This window comes from Cornus florida, unplaced genomic scaffold (assembly GCF_030987335.1).
Source record: "Cornus florida cultivar Cherokee Brave unplaced genomic scaffold, ASM3098733v1 CherokeeBrave_3.0.0_Hap2_Chr05, whole genome shotgun sequence".
NCBI lineage: Eukaryota > Viridiplantae > Streptophyta > Magnoliopsida > Cornales > Cornaceae > Cornus > Cornus florida.
The window spans coordinates 39,351,803-39,367,671 of NW_026775575.1; the positions used below are offsets into that span (position 1 = coordinate 39,351,803).

General features: G+C 35.2%; 1 protein-coding gene across 2 annotated transcripts; it reads right to left on the reverse strand.

Moving 5' to 3' along the window:
- Positions 1-529: 529 nt before the first annotated feature.
- LOC132306326 (transcription factor LHW-like) lies at positions 530-15,259 on the reverse strand. Of its 2 annotated transcripts, XM_059803675.1 has the most exons (11): positions 14,541-15,259; positions 13,276-13,497; positions 13,051-13,132; positions 12,628-12,669; positions 12,493-12,552; positions 10,321-11,686; positions 9,803-10,176; positions 9,586-9,687; positions 5,630-5,770; positions 5,369-5,494; positions 530-1,155 (listed from the first exon to the last, which is right to left on the reverse strand). In XM_059803675.1, the coding sequence occupies exons 1-11, from the start codon at positions 14,633-14,635 to the stop codon at positions 976-978; spliced, it is 2,790 nt and encodes a 929-aa protein (XP_059659658.1). In that variant the 5' UTR covers positions 14,636-15,259; the 3' UTR covers positions 530-975. The 2 variants fall into 2 exon arrangements, with proteins under 2 accessions (XP_059659658.1, XP_059659657.1); XM_059803674.1 differs by having other exon boundaries at positions 9,803-11,686.
- Positions 15,260-15,869: the final 610 nt, after the last annotated feature.

The window sequence follows — 15,869 nt, forward strand, 5'->3', positions numbered from 1 at the left end:
CTCCCCCCTAGAAGGGAAGTTGAGTTTTCGAACTCTAATTGTGGGTGTGTACATTTGCTCTAACTTTCCGAAATAATAATAATAATAATAACAATTATTCAATAAATAAATTCCTTGTCTTTGTATCCGTAATATAATCAGAAAACTGACAGGCATGGTAGTAATACCTTCACCAAATATACACATACACGTCTAGCATGTGCAGAAGACATGAAAGTGTAGTACACGTCTAGCATGTGTAGAAGACATAAAAGTTCTTTAAATGATACATGTAAATGCTCCCAACGCCACATCTGCATGAGAGCCCAAAAAATGGGTAGGAGAGGAGTCCGATTTGGAAATAGATAGCTGTACATGCAAAGATTAAAAGTTCATTTCTGAGGAAGTCTACAAATTGATTAGCATATAGTAGAAAGAAATTATCCTCGTAAAAGTAACATCAAACACTAACCATAATCCATATCCCCAAGTACTCCAGCATTGGAAACTTCAAAAATAAAAATATAAAATATAAATAAAAATGAAAAAGAAGAAAAAGACTGATATATAAGTGCCTCACCATTCCTTTCATTTCACATAATTTTAAATTTTTAATACATTTGTGAACAAGTTCATTACAAACAAGTTGTTCCCGTAACCCCTCTCCAATATTCAAGGCTACCACCGGAAGAGACAACTGATGACCATTTCTTAATTAAGAAGTAATTCTAAAGTATTTGACTGGTACATTGAAATATCTTTGTCGGGAAACAACATGCAAATGTAAGTTCTCGAGGACCGTAACATTACCTAAACCAATTTGAATTCCCCAAGGTCTGAAGTGAGGTCAGTCACGATATAGCCTCCGGGAGACAAAGATGTCGATTGGAGTTGATCCCACCAGAGGTATCGGTCTGGGAATTATGTTGGTCATGGCAGGCAACAACTGTGCTTGCTCTCAACATATCCAGAACCAAAAGCCAAATAGCAGGTGGCTCAACGCAAACTACATGCCTTACCAGTTGCAAGTATGGAGGTGGCTTGGTGAAGAGACTGGTGGACAATCATGTTATCATTACCGATGCCGTTGACTGATCCTGAGCAGCTCTTAACAGTTTGCTCCAGAACGCGAACGAGAGAGAGAAATATTTCCATTCTTGTCACATCCCTGTCAGCCTGGATAAAACACCAGAAGTAAAAAACTAGTATAAAGATGCCGAGGGTGTAACATCAAATGCTTTCGGTATTTAAATGAAAAATTACACAACTCATATTCCCACTTGATTATTAAATATATACAATCGAAAAGTCAAAGCAAAAACAAGCTATTCCCATCCAACATGTACAGCTTGAGGGACTTATGTACCAATAATTTCTTTGTTCTTTCTTCTAAAATATCTAATCCAGAGAAACAAACAAAGCAAATCTGTTAATCACTATCTACTCTAAAAGCTTAAACTGTTGGAGATGGTGTAACTTAATATTTATATCCTTTAACAGGCCCCCTCACATGCAACTTTCAGTCCTACACTAGTATCAAGTATAAGTATCGACCTTGGTGACAGTTAGATTTGAACTCAGAATCATGTATGTCCCGATACTATATTAACCACAACCATCTACTCTAAAGGTCAAGTTGTCTGAAAGGATGTAACTTAATTGTTTATATCCATTAGCAAAATCCTTCTCCCAACTATTTTGGACCGTTTAAACAAGTCTCTCTTTTGAAAAAAATAAATTAATCACAAACTTGTCTCTTGAGTATTAACTACTTCGAAACACAGGAAAGCAAAATATTACATTGATCAATTGAACCCTATTGATCTATTGCCCAGACAAACCAATCCATGCTAACAACAAACATCCACGCAATAAACTATTACTATGAAAAATTAGACTTACTTTAGTGGCCATTCAGACGGCAGTTAACGTAATGTTGGCGCTCCAAAAATTACAAGTACCCAAGTACACCATAAGAAGTATTTTTATTTCACAAACAGGTTTTAAAAACACTTTGACCGTGCAAATAGGCAATAAAAGATATCGTCAAAGCAAATTTTGAGCACACAAAGCCCACAAGAAGAGTTGTTTTAATGGTGCAAACAAAGCCCAAAAAGATTAAGAAGAGTATGCATGGCTGGCTTAGAATGGACAACAAACGAATGAAGTAAATTTGAAGTGCAAGAGGAGACAAAGAAGACCCCACAAACTCTAAGCTGAAGAATAACCAGACAATGTGAATGACAATTTTTACAGTCCTGCACCCTCCTAAATCCAGATCTCCTCACAACTGTAGAACTTTGGCCAGTTAATTACCTCTAAAATAGCAGTTCGTACTTTCCCAAAAATACACAATTCACTATCATTTTTACCCTTTACATACTGCTGCTTATAATAAAACACTACCAGTGGCGGAGTAAAAAATTTACTCTAATGGTGGAGAATAGCACAGCCATTTACGCAAATCCACAAATTGTCACTATTACTTCAGCAGTGTTTGCGAGAAGAAAATTCTTTTCAAAATGAAAAACATTGCCAACTTATCAATGCGAAAACAAAATGGCTAATATATATTGATGAGATGGTATCATATGGGAAACACGTGAATGTATTTATTGGTCACTTTTCATAAAGATTAAAGAGATTTTGGAAAGTTTTAAGGGGGAAACTTTAGAATTATTTAGAAGATAGATATACTAAGATTTAATAAAAAGATTTCAAGTGGGGGCATGTGCCTCCCACAGAGCCTTAGCTGCCTCCGTCCACATACTGAGCCACTTTTTCTTAAAATCCCCCTGAAATATAATAATGATAATACGAATAATAATCGTATTGACCCCATATATTTCCAAGCTATAAAATAGTGAACGTCTACACAAAAGCTCAAGATTACTTTTCTGACTAACTGGCATCCATCAATTTACTTCCTCATGGTCTTTACCATTGTTTGCTCCATAGTCAACTCAAGTGCTCGAGCAGAAGAGCATATCGGGTTTTTATCTTGGTTTAAGAGAAACCAGGGGCACACCACTTGAGACTGAGCTACAAGCTATCAGGAATTTATTCTTGCATGGAGGGTAGATAATGATCAATAATCTCTAAGGGAAGGAATTGATATTCCCCATTATAAATACTAATTTTTGCTCCTGTAGCAGTTACCCATTTAAATAGAAGACAAAAATAAATAATGAAAAAAGACGCAACTAGACACACACAAACTCATGGCCAATTCCTTGGGTCTTGATTTTTGGGGTCCCTTTCTCCAGATGAGTCCTAGACAATTGTGCCATTTATATAAATCAAAATCCCTAAGAGGGCTCCCCTCAATCTCCACAACTTGTTGCAAAAGACAAGGCAACTGTAATTCAACTGAATTCATGATTATTGCTAATTTTATACAAAATTCCGTTATATTGTATAAACCCCTATTCTGAGTCTCGATTACAATATTCTCATACAACTTCCACATTGCATCTTTTGCAAGTTTACCCTTATCCCTAAAGAAGAGCATATGATGACAAATACTGACTGTTATTTGACCTCTGATATTCCAAGATTCATAAAACCATATAAAAATATATTATTAAAAATATATCTGTGTACGTATACATATGTGTGTGTGTGTGTGCGCGCGCGCATGGTCATGTGTTTTAATTTTCATGCTGCCCGGTCCAACACCTCGTGTCCATGTCAACATGCGGAACTCATGTCAGTGTCTACCAAATTTACCAATCATAGATGAAAGAACACAAAAAATGATCCTGATGGGGAATAAGTTGCAGGTTACTGAAAACTCATTCAACCCTGATTAACCTAGCACTGACTGATTTTCATTTGATAATTGATATTCTTCCATTAACCATTCATTTGATAATTGATATTCTTCAATTAACCATTCATTTGATAGTTGTTCAGTGGACGTCAGTGTCTAAGCTGTTTAGATATAACTTCTGTGTCCTAGACTCTTAGCACACTAGACAACGCTATTGCTGAAACTTAATCACCCATTTTGTCGGGGGGGGGGGGGGGGAACTGATTGTTCCAGCATATTATGAATGGCTTAATTATTCTTATTGGAGATTCTTGTTCCCTCTTTTTGTCTTTTTCTTGGAGAGTGCATCCAGTAGGATAAATGGACTACACAATAGTTCCAAGATTTCCATCCCCTTGGAAAGTGAAAATTTTCCATTTCTTCTACAAATGGCTCCATAATAATTGAAACCTCACAGATAAGCATAATAAATCAACATTTTTTTTTTCATAAGCTAATAAATCAACATTGATATTCAACAAATGATTACTGCATCGGCACACAACAAAATTAAATAAAATAAAAAATAATATATGTACACATATATATATATATATATATATATATATATATATATATATATATTTTTAAAAAGCAATAAAATGCATCAAAATCCAAAGTTTCTTTTATATTCGATGGTTTAGGAACAGAGATGATAATTAGTTATAATATATTAACAAAAATGCAAACCTTATTAGTTTTCCTTGTTCATTAAAAAAAGACTGTATTATGTTAGTTTTCCATGCATGACTGCTCACAACTTATACCAAAAAAAATAAAAATAAAAAACGATACTTCTTGAAAAACAAATATTATAGTTACTAACAAACAATATTAACTACTAGAAAATACTAAAAAACATGTTTTCATCATAATGAGGGCTACAGAACTTGTGAACTAAAGCTAATTTATATACTAACCTAAAAAAGCTAGGTCTGTAATATTAACACGGGCAAAACAGCTAAATACAATGTTTTGAAAACCAGTCTATTGATCGATCGGGTCCAATTGGAATATTGGTTCATACGTTCAACAGGTCAGGTTGATTGTGTGGGCTATCTGAAAATCTATGATGTTATATAGAACTACTTATTACGGCTTTTAGAAAAATAAAAGACTTTTGTAAGCAGTATTAAGGAACCAATTTAAAATGTAATTCTATCGGTGGTATGAACTCAATCCAGCTGCTTTGACATATCGGGTGCTTTATTCCACGTTTTGAGCAAAAAATAAAATCTCAAATTTTTATGTTCAAATCAAAACTTCTATTTACTTAATTTCAGTTGTCTATTAATTTTTTATTTATATTGTCAATTTCAGAATTCAGACTTACTGGGTCAATTGATTCAATAGGATCACCAGTTCACCTATTGAACCAAATGACTTGTTGGATTTTCTAGAGTAACCAATCTTTTGAATGAATTAATCAACCCTTTCCCAATTAACCAATCTTTTGGATGAATTAATCAACCCAATCAGGTAAAAGTTTAAGACCTGGTCCAATTTGGTTTAACCAGCCAGACCAAACTGGGTTTCAAAAACATCAGTCAATTGACTTGGTACTCATATGAGTATTACCTCTACTACAAAGTGTGCCCACATCTTGCCATTCTGGATTTGCATCACTCCCTTCAAGATGGTTAATCCCAATCCTCTAACTACATCAGCTATTTCCAGAAACAGACTTTGTTCTTCACAAAGCAACTGTCAAAGACATAGAGGAATGTTAAATACAGCCAAGGTAACTTGTGCTCTAAAAGTCAAACAATTAATGGGGCAGGGATAAGCTTCAACATATTATATGTAGAAAATAAAAAATAAAAATATGGCAACCACTACCTCCACAAGCATTTGACGAGGCAGATTCAGATCCTCAACTATAATAGGGCAGGCCATAGATTGTGAGCTAACTTCATATGCCCACGTTGCTCCTCCCTCAAAGTTGTCTTTTAATACTAGTCTGTTTTCCCTATCAATAATCTGCAATTTCACATAAGAACAAAATAAGGCATCACAACAATTCACTTCTGTTGAAAGATCTAAAAGTTGAAGAGAGAAACTAAAATATGAAAAACACAAGAATATAACGTGGTTCAGCCACTAGGGCTTACATCCACGACACACAAAACCCAGAGGACTACATATCTTTATTATACTCTCTCAATCTTTGCATACAATGATCACCTCTATTTATAGGTGAAAGAATACAAGTGAAAAATATGGACAATACATAAGGAAGATTTCTAAATTCAATACCATAAATCACTCCAATCAAATATTCTACCATAAATCTCTCCTATGATATTCTCATATCAAATATTCTATCAAGGAGTAATTTAAGGGTTCCTATAATAATATTTTCCAACTTCATTTAAATAATTTTCCATCATAGTAATTTTATAATAATTTACCAATACTCTTATAATAGTAGGCTTATTTTCTCTAACTTTGTATCGTTTTATTTTCAATAACATTCCCACTATCAAACTACCTAGGACTTAGCTCAAGTGGTATCTCCTCCTTTAAAATGGAAGGTTGAGGGTTTTCGTCCCAAAAAAAAAATCACGATACACATCACAAAAATTAGTGTGATTATTTCATCTATGCGCTTGAATTTAAATATTGACATGGAATGGCTAGAAATTCAAGTCAATGAAGAGAACCCACTTTATGAAATTTATATAGTTGCTGAATTGAAATGAGCCCACAACACTTGTATGATGGGTATCTCGAAAAAAACAAATCAGATATCTAGCGGTATTCTCCCTTGAAAATTAAAAGAATTCGAAATGATCGTACATGCACCAAACACTCACGGGACCAATCAGTGCACGTGTCATTTACCTACACATAGGATCTGAGGATCATGACCAAAGGCACTGATATGTCAGCGTATGCCAGACCCTAATAGATCTAGAGGGGAGGTGAATAGATTGTGTCTGATCTTAACTAACAATAACTTATTTTTGAAATCTCACAATTACATTTAAAACAAGGAAATATGATCAATTAAAGTATTGAGATATACAATAAAATATTAAACAATCACACAAACGCACGATTTACGTGAATAACCTCAAGTGAAAAAACCACAGGACCTAGTCCAAGTAGATCAAATTCACTATTAGGAAAAAGTTAACCACTAGGTTAACTAGAGTCCCAAACTCTTGAAATCCCCTAGTATTCACTTGAGTCTCTAGGCAGCTGCTCCATGACAGATCCGCGCTTCATGCGAACTACTTCTCCTTCAGCACATTGGTCTCCATGGCTAGCCATCTAAGCTTTTTGTTCATTGTATAGAAACACATTGGTGTCAAATTTTCGTAACACAAGGATTATGATAATAAACACTTTGAATAATAGCTCACCATCTAATTCAAAATGCTACTTGAGGAAAAGAAAAATATGCTCTCTGAAAACATGAATATAATCTCTCTCTATATGTTCTCTCAATAATGTGCATCAATATCTCTATATCAGTTATGATAGCCTATGGTGTTTATGTAGTGTTTTGAATCCAAAGAAATTAGAGTTTCTTAATTATAATCAGAAAAGTAAATCTAAACCTTTTAGAACTCTGATTTGAGGCAAGTTTCTTGAGACTTGGAGAGGTTGTGTAGCAGGGAGCCGAGTCACAGATGCTTGGAGGGTTCACCCATTCTGTTTGTCGTGGAGTCTATGGAAGGAGGGGAATAGGAGATCCTTCAATGGAAAGGAGTCTTCTATAGGGGTGGTTAAGTTCTATGTATTTAGTTCTCTATTCTTTTGAATTCATGGTTGGAGCTGTAAATTGATTGAAGCTCTTTTGTCTTTTGTGGATTCTTTGAGGATATAGTTGGTTCCTTGTGCCAGTTGTAATTGTGGATTCTTTTAGCAGCACATGATTTGTTTCCTAAAATGAGTTTTCTTAACCTAGAAGCTTGTAGACATGTGGAACAAGTCAATCCTCTGTAAATACTAGAGTTCTAACAAACCCTGGTGTGTCCAGAGTGTCAATTGTTCTAGAATGCTAGAATAGCCGCATTAAGCATTCTTGTATCCTGTCTTGCATATTCATTCGTATTAGTTTTTGTGAGAGTATGTTTATTTGTTTCTTTATCCACAAGAGTTCTATGTTCTTCATATACACATATTTGTGAGAGATTATCTCCTGAGATTAGAGGACATATATATAGATAGTCATGTCTATTGTTTTTGGTCATACATATCATCAGTATTAGACATGGTGATTAGGATGTTATTGTAATGTTGACACAATGGTTGTAGTATTGAGATCAACACTTTGTTCTGAGTAATCTAGACTCAACCAGAAAACTGAAGCTGGACAGTTTAATTGCAGAAAGTAGATTCAAGAGAAAGAAGCATAGTTTGAGTGTACTGAGCTGTTGTAGACAGATCTAAAGACGACGTGGAAGATGGTCAAAGGACTGTAATATTTGGTGTCTAGAGATGAACTAACAATTCAAGTGTACTGAATTACTGCCAAACTCTTCATAGTGGATTATTTTGTCGGACCAAGTCCCTTGGTTTTTTTGACTTACGGTTGGGGTGAGTTTTTCCACGTAAAATCTTGTGAGCAAATATCAACTTTATTTATTTTTTCTGTACTTTAAATTGCTTTATATTTATTTTTACAAACATGCTTGGTCAATCTGATGCTACACACGTGATTCTAAATTGATCTCAATGGCATAGGTGTTTGTTTATTTGTTTAAGCAATTTACCAGATTAACAAACTTAAGTAAGTTTATTTGTTTGTTTATTTATTTACAAATTGATATAGGAATTATATCAACTTGAAATTGGTAATAAATCCAAATAAAATCCATCAATAATATTAGAGTGTAGATCGCCTTAACAAGTGAATCGAAGCGTGTAATTGAATTAATTATTGTGTGGATTTTAAAATTGGGTAAGTTTCCATTGTAGACCTATTCAACCCCCTCCCTTCTAGGTCTGTTTAGGGTAATTGTGATCAGAACAATCCTGTAGCACTTAGTACTTGATTGTTACTGTCTCAATCAAGGCCTCTTCAATTAATGTCGCTGCCAACTTAATTAATAAAACTTCATTTAGTATCAGAGAAATACCAAACTATCAAAATATAGATTAGCTAAAAACAATTTCATGCATTCAAAACATCATTTTAATGAAAAATAATTGATGCGCCCCGGACTCTATTACACTGCTTTGCGTCTAGCAAGCCATAATATGACGATGAGCTCTTGACTTTGAATTATATTTCACAAAGAGTTTGATCCCAGCTCCTGTGGTCAACCCACTACTCTATACAGACCAAAACGCATATGCATTGTTTCCTAATATGAACCGTGATAAGAATGCATGATTATCAGCCCTCATTTGGTAAGTTACTAATGCAGGAGGTGAATTTAACTTTTTACCCTTTGATCTTTAATTGCTTTATGGATTTGAGCCGTAAATTCTAACTCTAACTAATTAAACCAACTTCTGAAAATATAACAGACTTTATAGACCCAGGATTTTATTACAAAAGTTGACGAACACCAAGTTCCAATATAAATATATAAATAAAAATAAACCATTTCCAAGTTTATTCATCAGGGAAAAAAAATAAAAAATCTATCTTCAAGTTTTAGAAACTTTACTCCGCACATTTTCTCCTTCCTTAATACATTTCATGCTCTAACTTCCAACTATCCAACAACTGAATACACGAATGAGTTTACCATGATAATAGGGACAAAGTCTTCTCCAAACTAATTTCAATGAAGGATAGTAATTGAAATAGTTCAGTAAAAAGAAGTGGTCTGCACCTTGGATTCCCCCACGTGTTTTAGCTTGTCTGCATGTTTTGTGACACTTTGCAAGAAGAGCATATGCTTTATGGTACGTTCCAGCAGTGCATCAATACTACACTGTTAAACCACAAGGGATGAAAGGATAGCATCAGCACCTGAACATCAAAATGGAGTATTTATCTATGATGTGAAAATGCAGAAAAAAAAAAAACACATATAGAAGAGTCATCACTTTTGCTCCATTTGGCACAATTTCCCTTAATTCTTTCACGCGATCTTGGATCATTTGTCGATCTTTTGGCCTGGGTCTAGGGTTCTCTCCAGGTTTAAGCCTTTTACGATTTGATTTGCCAACTTCGTCAGACCTCTTAGAATATCCAGTTGAAACACTACTATTGAGCCCCATATTATCACCCTGATCAACCCACGAACTGATTTGAGATCCATAATTGGAGCTCATCTGGGAGTGCTTTCCTACATCTTCCTTTGCACACTCAGACCTAAATGAACAAGGTCCTACTGTCTCTGCTTTTGCCAGAGACTTGGGATGGCCAAACAACTCTCCTTGCATCTGGACAGATACAGTAACCTGACCATAGGAGGGAGCTGCATTAGGAATAGAAGAGCTATTAGTCTTTGTCAATGTTGTTCTGCAAGACCTATTGTGAGCTGGGTTTTTATTGGCAGCAGAGTGAATTCTAGAGACAATAGCATCTAATAGATGGTCTGAGCCAATCAGTGAGGAAATACCATTCACTGAGTTTCCTCCCTTAACCGAATATAAATCAGAACCTGCATCCTGAAGTTCCGTAGATGTAAAATTGTTCTTTCCCAAAAACAATTTGTCCGACTCTTGCCCAATATTTAGAAGTTTTTTCTGACCGTCATTAAATAGTTTGTTCCTAAAATCCACACCCAAGACATCAAACAAGTCATTCCCTGATGGAGATTTGACAGATGCATCATCATAGTTAGCATTTTTATGTCTTGGACTCCAAGTGTCATAGTCATGCTTTTGGATATCATGAAGAAAACCAGGAATATGCTCACTCGATTCCCTATGCTCAACCAGATGGGCCAACGGGATGCTAGGGGCTTGAAACAAATCACTGTCAATTTTTCCTTTCCTCTGAGCCAATTCAATTTGAGTACACATGTCATCTGTAGCATTCTGTCTACCATCAGAGCTACCTGAGAGTAAGTGATTGGTAGTCGAACTGTCCATCTGATCAGTTGGCACCATTGTTTCAGATGAACAAGCATTTTGAAGCCCACTTCCAGCAAGATGTGTGCAAGAGATATTAGTATTAGCTGCTGTGTCTGCATTTGGAAGAGAACATGGATTTAAAATTGATCTCGGGTGACTAGTCACTCCAATCTGTAACCGACTTTTTTCAGGCGATGTGTTAGTAACAGAATCATTCTGGGAACTAGAAATTAAACCTCCATTAGTGCCCAGACAAGGCGTCATAAAGCCACTGAATGCACTGAAACTGTCGTTAGCATGCTCTTGTGCACCACCACTTGACAAGATATGTTCTTCCTTTAACCTTAAGCTGCTATAATTTGCAGATGATGGGCCAAGTTCACAAGGTTGTTGATCAAATCCAGGCTCTTGAATGCACAAAGAAGCCCGCTGGTTCAGCAATACTGCTGGATTTGAGGGTATGACTTCAGCTCCTGTCACTCTGTTTTCTAGTTGGTTTCTAAAAGGTAGACCGGGTTTCATCACTGGAATAATTTTTGATTGGCAGAGGTCACCATGGGATTTAACCAATTTTTGAGCCAGGTCAGACATTTGAAATGTGGAAGCAGCAGTCTGCCAGTTATCCTGCATCCGTCCAGTTAGAGACTGAGAAGGATGACCAACAAGCTCTAAAGCCTGAGATGAGATGCTTTGTTGGTTGAAGCTGTCAGCAACAAAAGGAATACGGTTTGTCATCTTATAATTCCCAGATAAATCAGTAGAAACAGATTTTCCAGGATGGAAGGGGAACCCAATATTTGGAGAAGGTTCTTTTGCTGTATAATTGTCAGATGATAAAGCACCAGGAACACATCCTAGTTGAAGAATCAAAGTTTTTACACCATGCACAAATCCCATATTCTCCATAATCTGAGGCAGCAAGGATGGTGAAATTCAGAAAAAGATATTGAAGCAACCAACATAAAATTATATACTTCTTTACTATCATGAACAAATAAAGCTGCATTAGAATGATTATCATTGGAATGTGGATGTTGCAAGGTATTGACACAATAAGCAGAAAGGTGAAATCAACATACAAAACATATAGAAAATAACTCGAAAACAGGGGACTTTACAACTAAAAATACTGCAAATGTTGCTTTCAGATTGACAGATTGTATCGACAGTTCTTCTTAACATGGAAAGTCCATCCTTCCCTTGCTTAATTGGAGTTTAATATAATTGACTCAGAAAAGAAGAAATCAAAGGAACAACTATATTTGGCCACAACTCTCCAACTACATTGACTCCACAAAAGCTTACAGTGATTAAATAAATATTTTGGATGGGAAAAAAATGTTCAGCTCCCACACTACTTTCATTGAATCTCCATAAATTTGGTATTATGAAACATAATAGGACCCAGCCAACAGAAGAATTTGTCCATCGTTTAGAAACCATTGATGGACCAGTGATCGCTGATGATGGGAGGGGAGTATAAATATTTCATATGCAAGGAAGGTAAAATAAAACAAACACCTGATGTCCTGGTCAAACCTATATTGTAGTTAAACAACTTATTGCCACTAAACAACAATTATTAGTAATCTTAACAAAATATAAAAAATAAAAAAATAATAATAAAAAAAATATATTCTCAAAATTGTTTTGACATATCTGGAAGTTTGAACAAAATTAGTTACTAAGAAGAAAAAGGGAAATTAGAGACTTACAGCAAAGGATGAACCAAGTTGGACAATACCATGTTTAAGAACAGGAATAATTGCAACTGTCTGCAAACAAACATAAATTCTGTGATGGACCAGCAAATAAAGAGGCCTGCAGACAACTCAACAGAAATATCTTACCTGCATGCCAGCTGAGAATTGTTGGCCCAACTCTTTTAGAACCTAAAAACAACCACGAAAATGGAAGTCATTTTAAGTTCAGATACTAAATGCCAATCTCTTTATACAACTCTAATAGTTACAAAAGAATGTCCACCACAGGTAAAAAATTCCTAGAGAAATTATCATCTGTACTTTCCCAAGTTTATAAACCAGCTAACTCACTAGCAACAACAAAGAGAGGTTGAAGCAGCTGACCTATAATTCACTCGGATCTTTCTCCCAGACGTCCATTTTGTACTTTGCGTGTTTTTTAGAAGGTAAAACATGAATGCAAAATTTATACAAAGCCAGTGGCATCAACAGTGTGTATGCCATTTTCATTTAGTAATACCTTTGTACTACAATTTTACACTAGCAGGAATGCCTATTATAATGATGTACCTCTGGTGGATGGACTTCCGTAAAGTAGTTCTCTGAATGAATCCACTGATGATTTCCTGTAAATGCAGCCCGCCCTGCTAGTCTGAGAAAAAATTATATACAATTAATAACTATATATTCAAGACAAGAAATGCATCAAAAGAAAGTACAATGTTAAAACATATATGAGTGAGAGTACAATGTTAAAACATATATGAGTGTCACAAAAATGAACAATAATCATACCCTTCTCCGACTACGTTAATCAGGTTGTCCATCATCATCTTGTTTATGAGTAAATTAACTTTGTCCTCTGCTTGAACCCCAGGCTTAGAAGTTCGAGCTTCGGCAGAAATCCAGCATGCTTCCCAATCTTCAAAACCAATTTCTGGGTTGTGAATTCCAGAAATATGTGGAAGAGCAGAACTTGGTGAGGGTTCATAATAGCATTCTTCCCAAATTAGAAGCCTGCCAAACCAAAACCCCACTCCTTAATAAGAATAACACCACTCGCACAGTAAGTCACAATTTTATTTATTTGTTTTTTTTTTTTTTAAGTTCAATCTTTTAGAAAATTTAATCAAGGGATCATCTATTACTACAATTTTACAATATATGGAAAGCGGTCTGAAACAGAAACAGCCTCTCTGCATATGGAGGTAAGGCAACATGCATCTGACCCTCCCTTCCCTAGACCCAGCAGCGGCGGAGCCTCATAAACCGGGCTGCCCTTTAAACTAGAAGTAAGAACGAACCAAACATACACTCCAAAAACAGTATATCAGAGGCAATTGATTTATGTACTGTAAAGCAATACTAGTATATCAGAAAGGTTTAGTCAAACTAAAACAAATTCGCTTTTTTCACTAGGATTCTATAAGACAAAGCAGAACAAACCAAACATAACACTCCAAAAACAGGAAACAACAAGAAATCAGATTACAACGCAAAAAGGAGAAAACAATACCCAATAAAAGCTAGAGCAAGTCAAATTGTATGTTAGAAACAAATCAACCACATAAATTCCTACTCATAGCTAAGAAAAATCAGAGAATCAAAAAGTTCAATAAGAAAGCCTGTTTGGTTTAAGAGAAAATACAGGGAAAGAAATGAAATTAAAATTTGGCTCTGATTTCTCCCTTTTTTTAGGAGTCCGGACCTAGGAAATAAAAAGCTCGACTTAGTTGAAGATGTCATTTTCAGAAACCTAAACGACAAGTATAATTGACACAGAAAATGTTATAATTTCTCCCCCTCCCTCCATTTTCTCAGCAACCAAACAAAGACCCCACAAATTTTGAAAATAAGAAGAGCAGATTGTCTGCTATCTTTTATTTTCCTTCATGTTTCGAGCAACTAACTAGCGATTTATTTAAAGTTTCTAATCTCGATTATAATAGATTAAATTGCAATTTCCTACATTTTCTCAGCGACCAAACAGAGATTGACATATAAATAAATAAATAAGTCCATATTTCAATGATCAGAAAAAAAAATGTGAGAACACTGACTTAGGGTTTTGGCAAGCGATCTTCCAGAAAACAGCATAAGACCACTGGTTATTGGCACAGAGAGTCTTCAAAGCTTCTTTCAACCGATACCCCATGGGTCCGAATCGCGACGAGACTTTGAACTTTGATGGAACAGTGAATCAACAAACTGAAATTAGATGACCGTGCAGGGTAACAGATAGATATAGATATAGATATAGAGAGAGAAATTTCAGTGCCGGAGATCACAAATTTCCCTGCAACTCGGATTTCCGGCCTAACTTCCACGGCACGATCCTCGTCCCGCCTGTTTCGTCCTCAATCCCCTGCTCCTCTTCCTCTCCGGATCCAAGTTCCCCGCAATCATCCTCCTGCAACTCATTCTAGAGAGAAAGAAGTATAGAGAGAGAAGAAAAACAGGTCCTCTAGAGAGAGAAAGTGGGACACACTTTGAGACCTAAACTATACCACAAGCTTTGAGCTCGTAGTTGGCGAAGATTTTCTCCATTTGAGCTCAAAAATGGAGTCAATTATTACAAAAACAGAGATGTATAAAAGTGTATATGTATAGCTCTATGACTACGATCATGTTAAAATGTTTGATCAGTGCCAAGTCTGTGACTCTCAATGTGCTCTCTCTATCAAGAATCAAACTCTCTCTCTCTCTTACTGTGTGTGTCTCTCTATATATACACGAGTCTAATGTGTTTCAGGAGGTTGGTTGGTGCGGTCGTCTTCACTGATTCTGGTTCTGTTTGATTCCCTGGGATGCGGAGCGTGCTAAAATGCGCCAAATGGGGTCCAGAAACAGACATGGTTTTTGTGAAAATTACAAGCTACCCTGATTATAGTGGTTAGAGTTTTTTTATTTTTTATTATTAAAAAATAAATGTAGTCACACTCGGACCTTCACTGTTTGCAAATTTAGAATATATACGGGTGTATTATGAAGGTTTTGTTATCGTTTCAAAACGGAATGAAATGAAAGAAAAGGAAATGAAAGAGAAGGAAAGTCATTTATTTTTAATAAAAGAATTTTAATATTAATTTTATTTTTATTTTTATAAAAACCAAAATCTATAAAAATAGGTATAATAGTAAATTTATTAAATAATTTTTTTTTTCTTTTTCTCCCTGTACATAATTGATATCATTTTCTTTCATTTTATTTCTTAATTAACCAAATTCGTTAACAATATCATTTTCTTCTTTTTCCTTTCTTTTTTCTCCTAACTAATGTTGTCATTTTTTTTTTTTCTTTTCCATTATACCAAACATAGCCCCATTAATTTATAATGTAAAATTATTAAAATGTTCTATGTAAAGGACTTGGAAAAAAAAACTTAATAA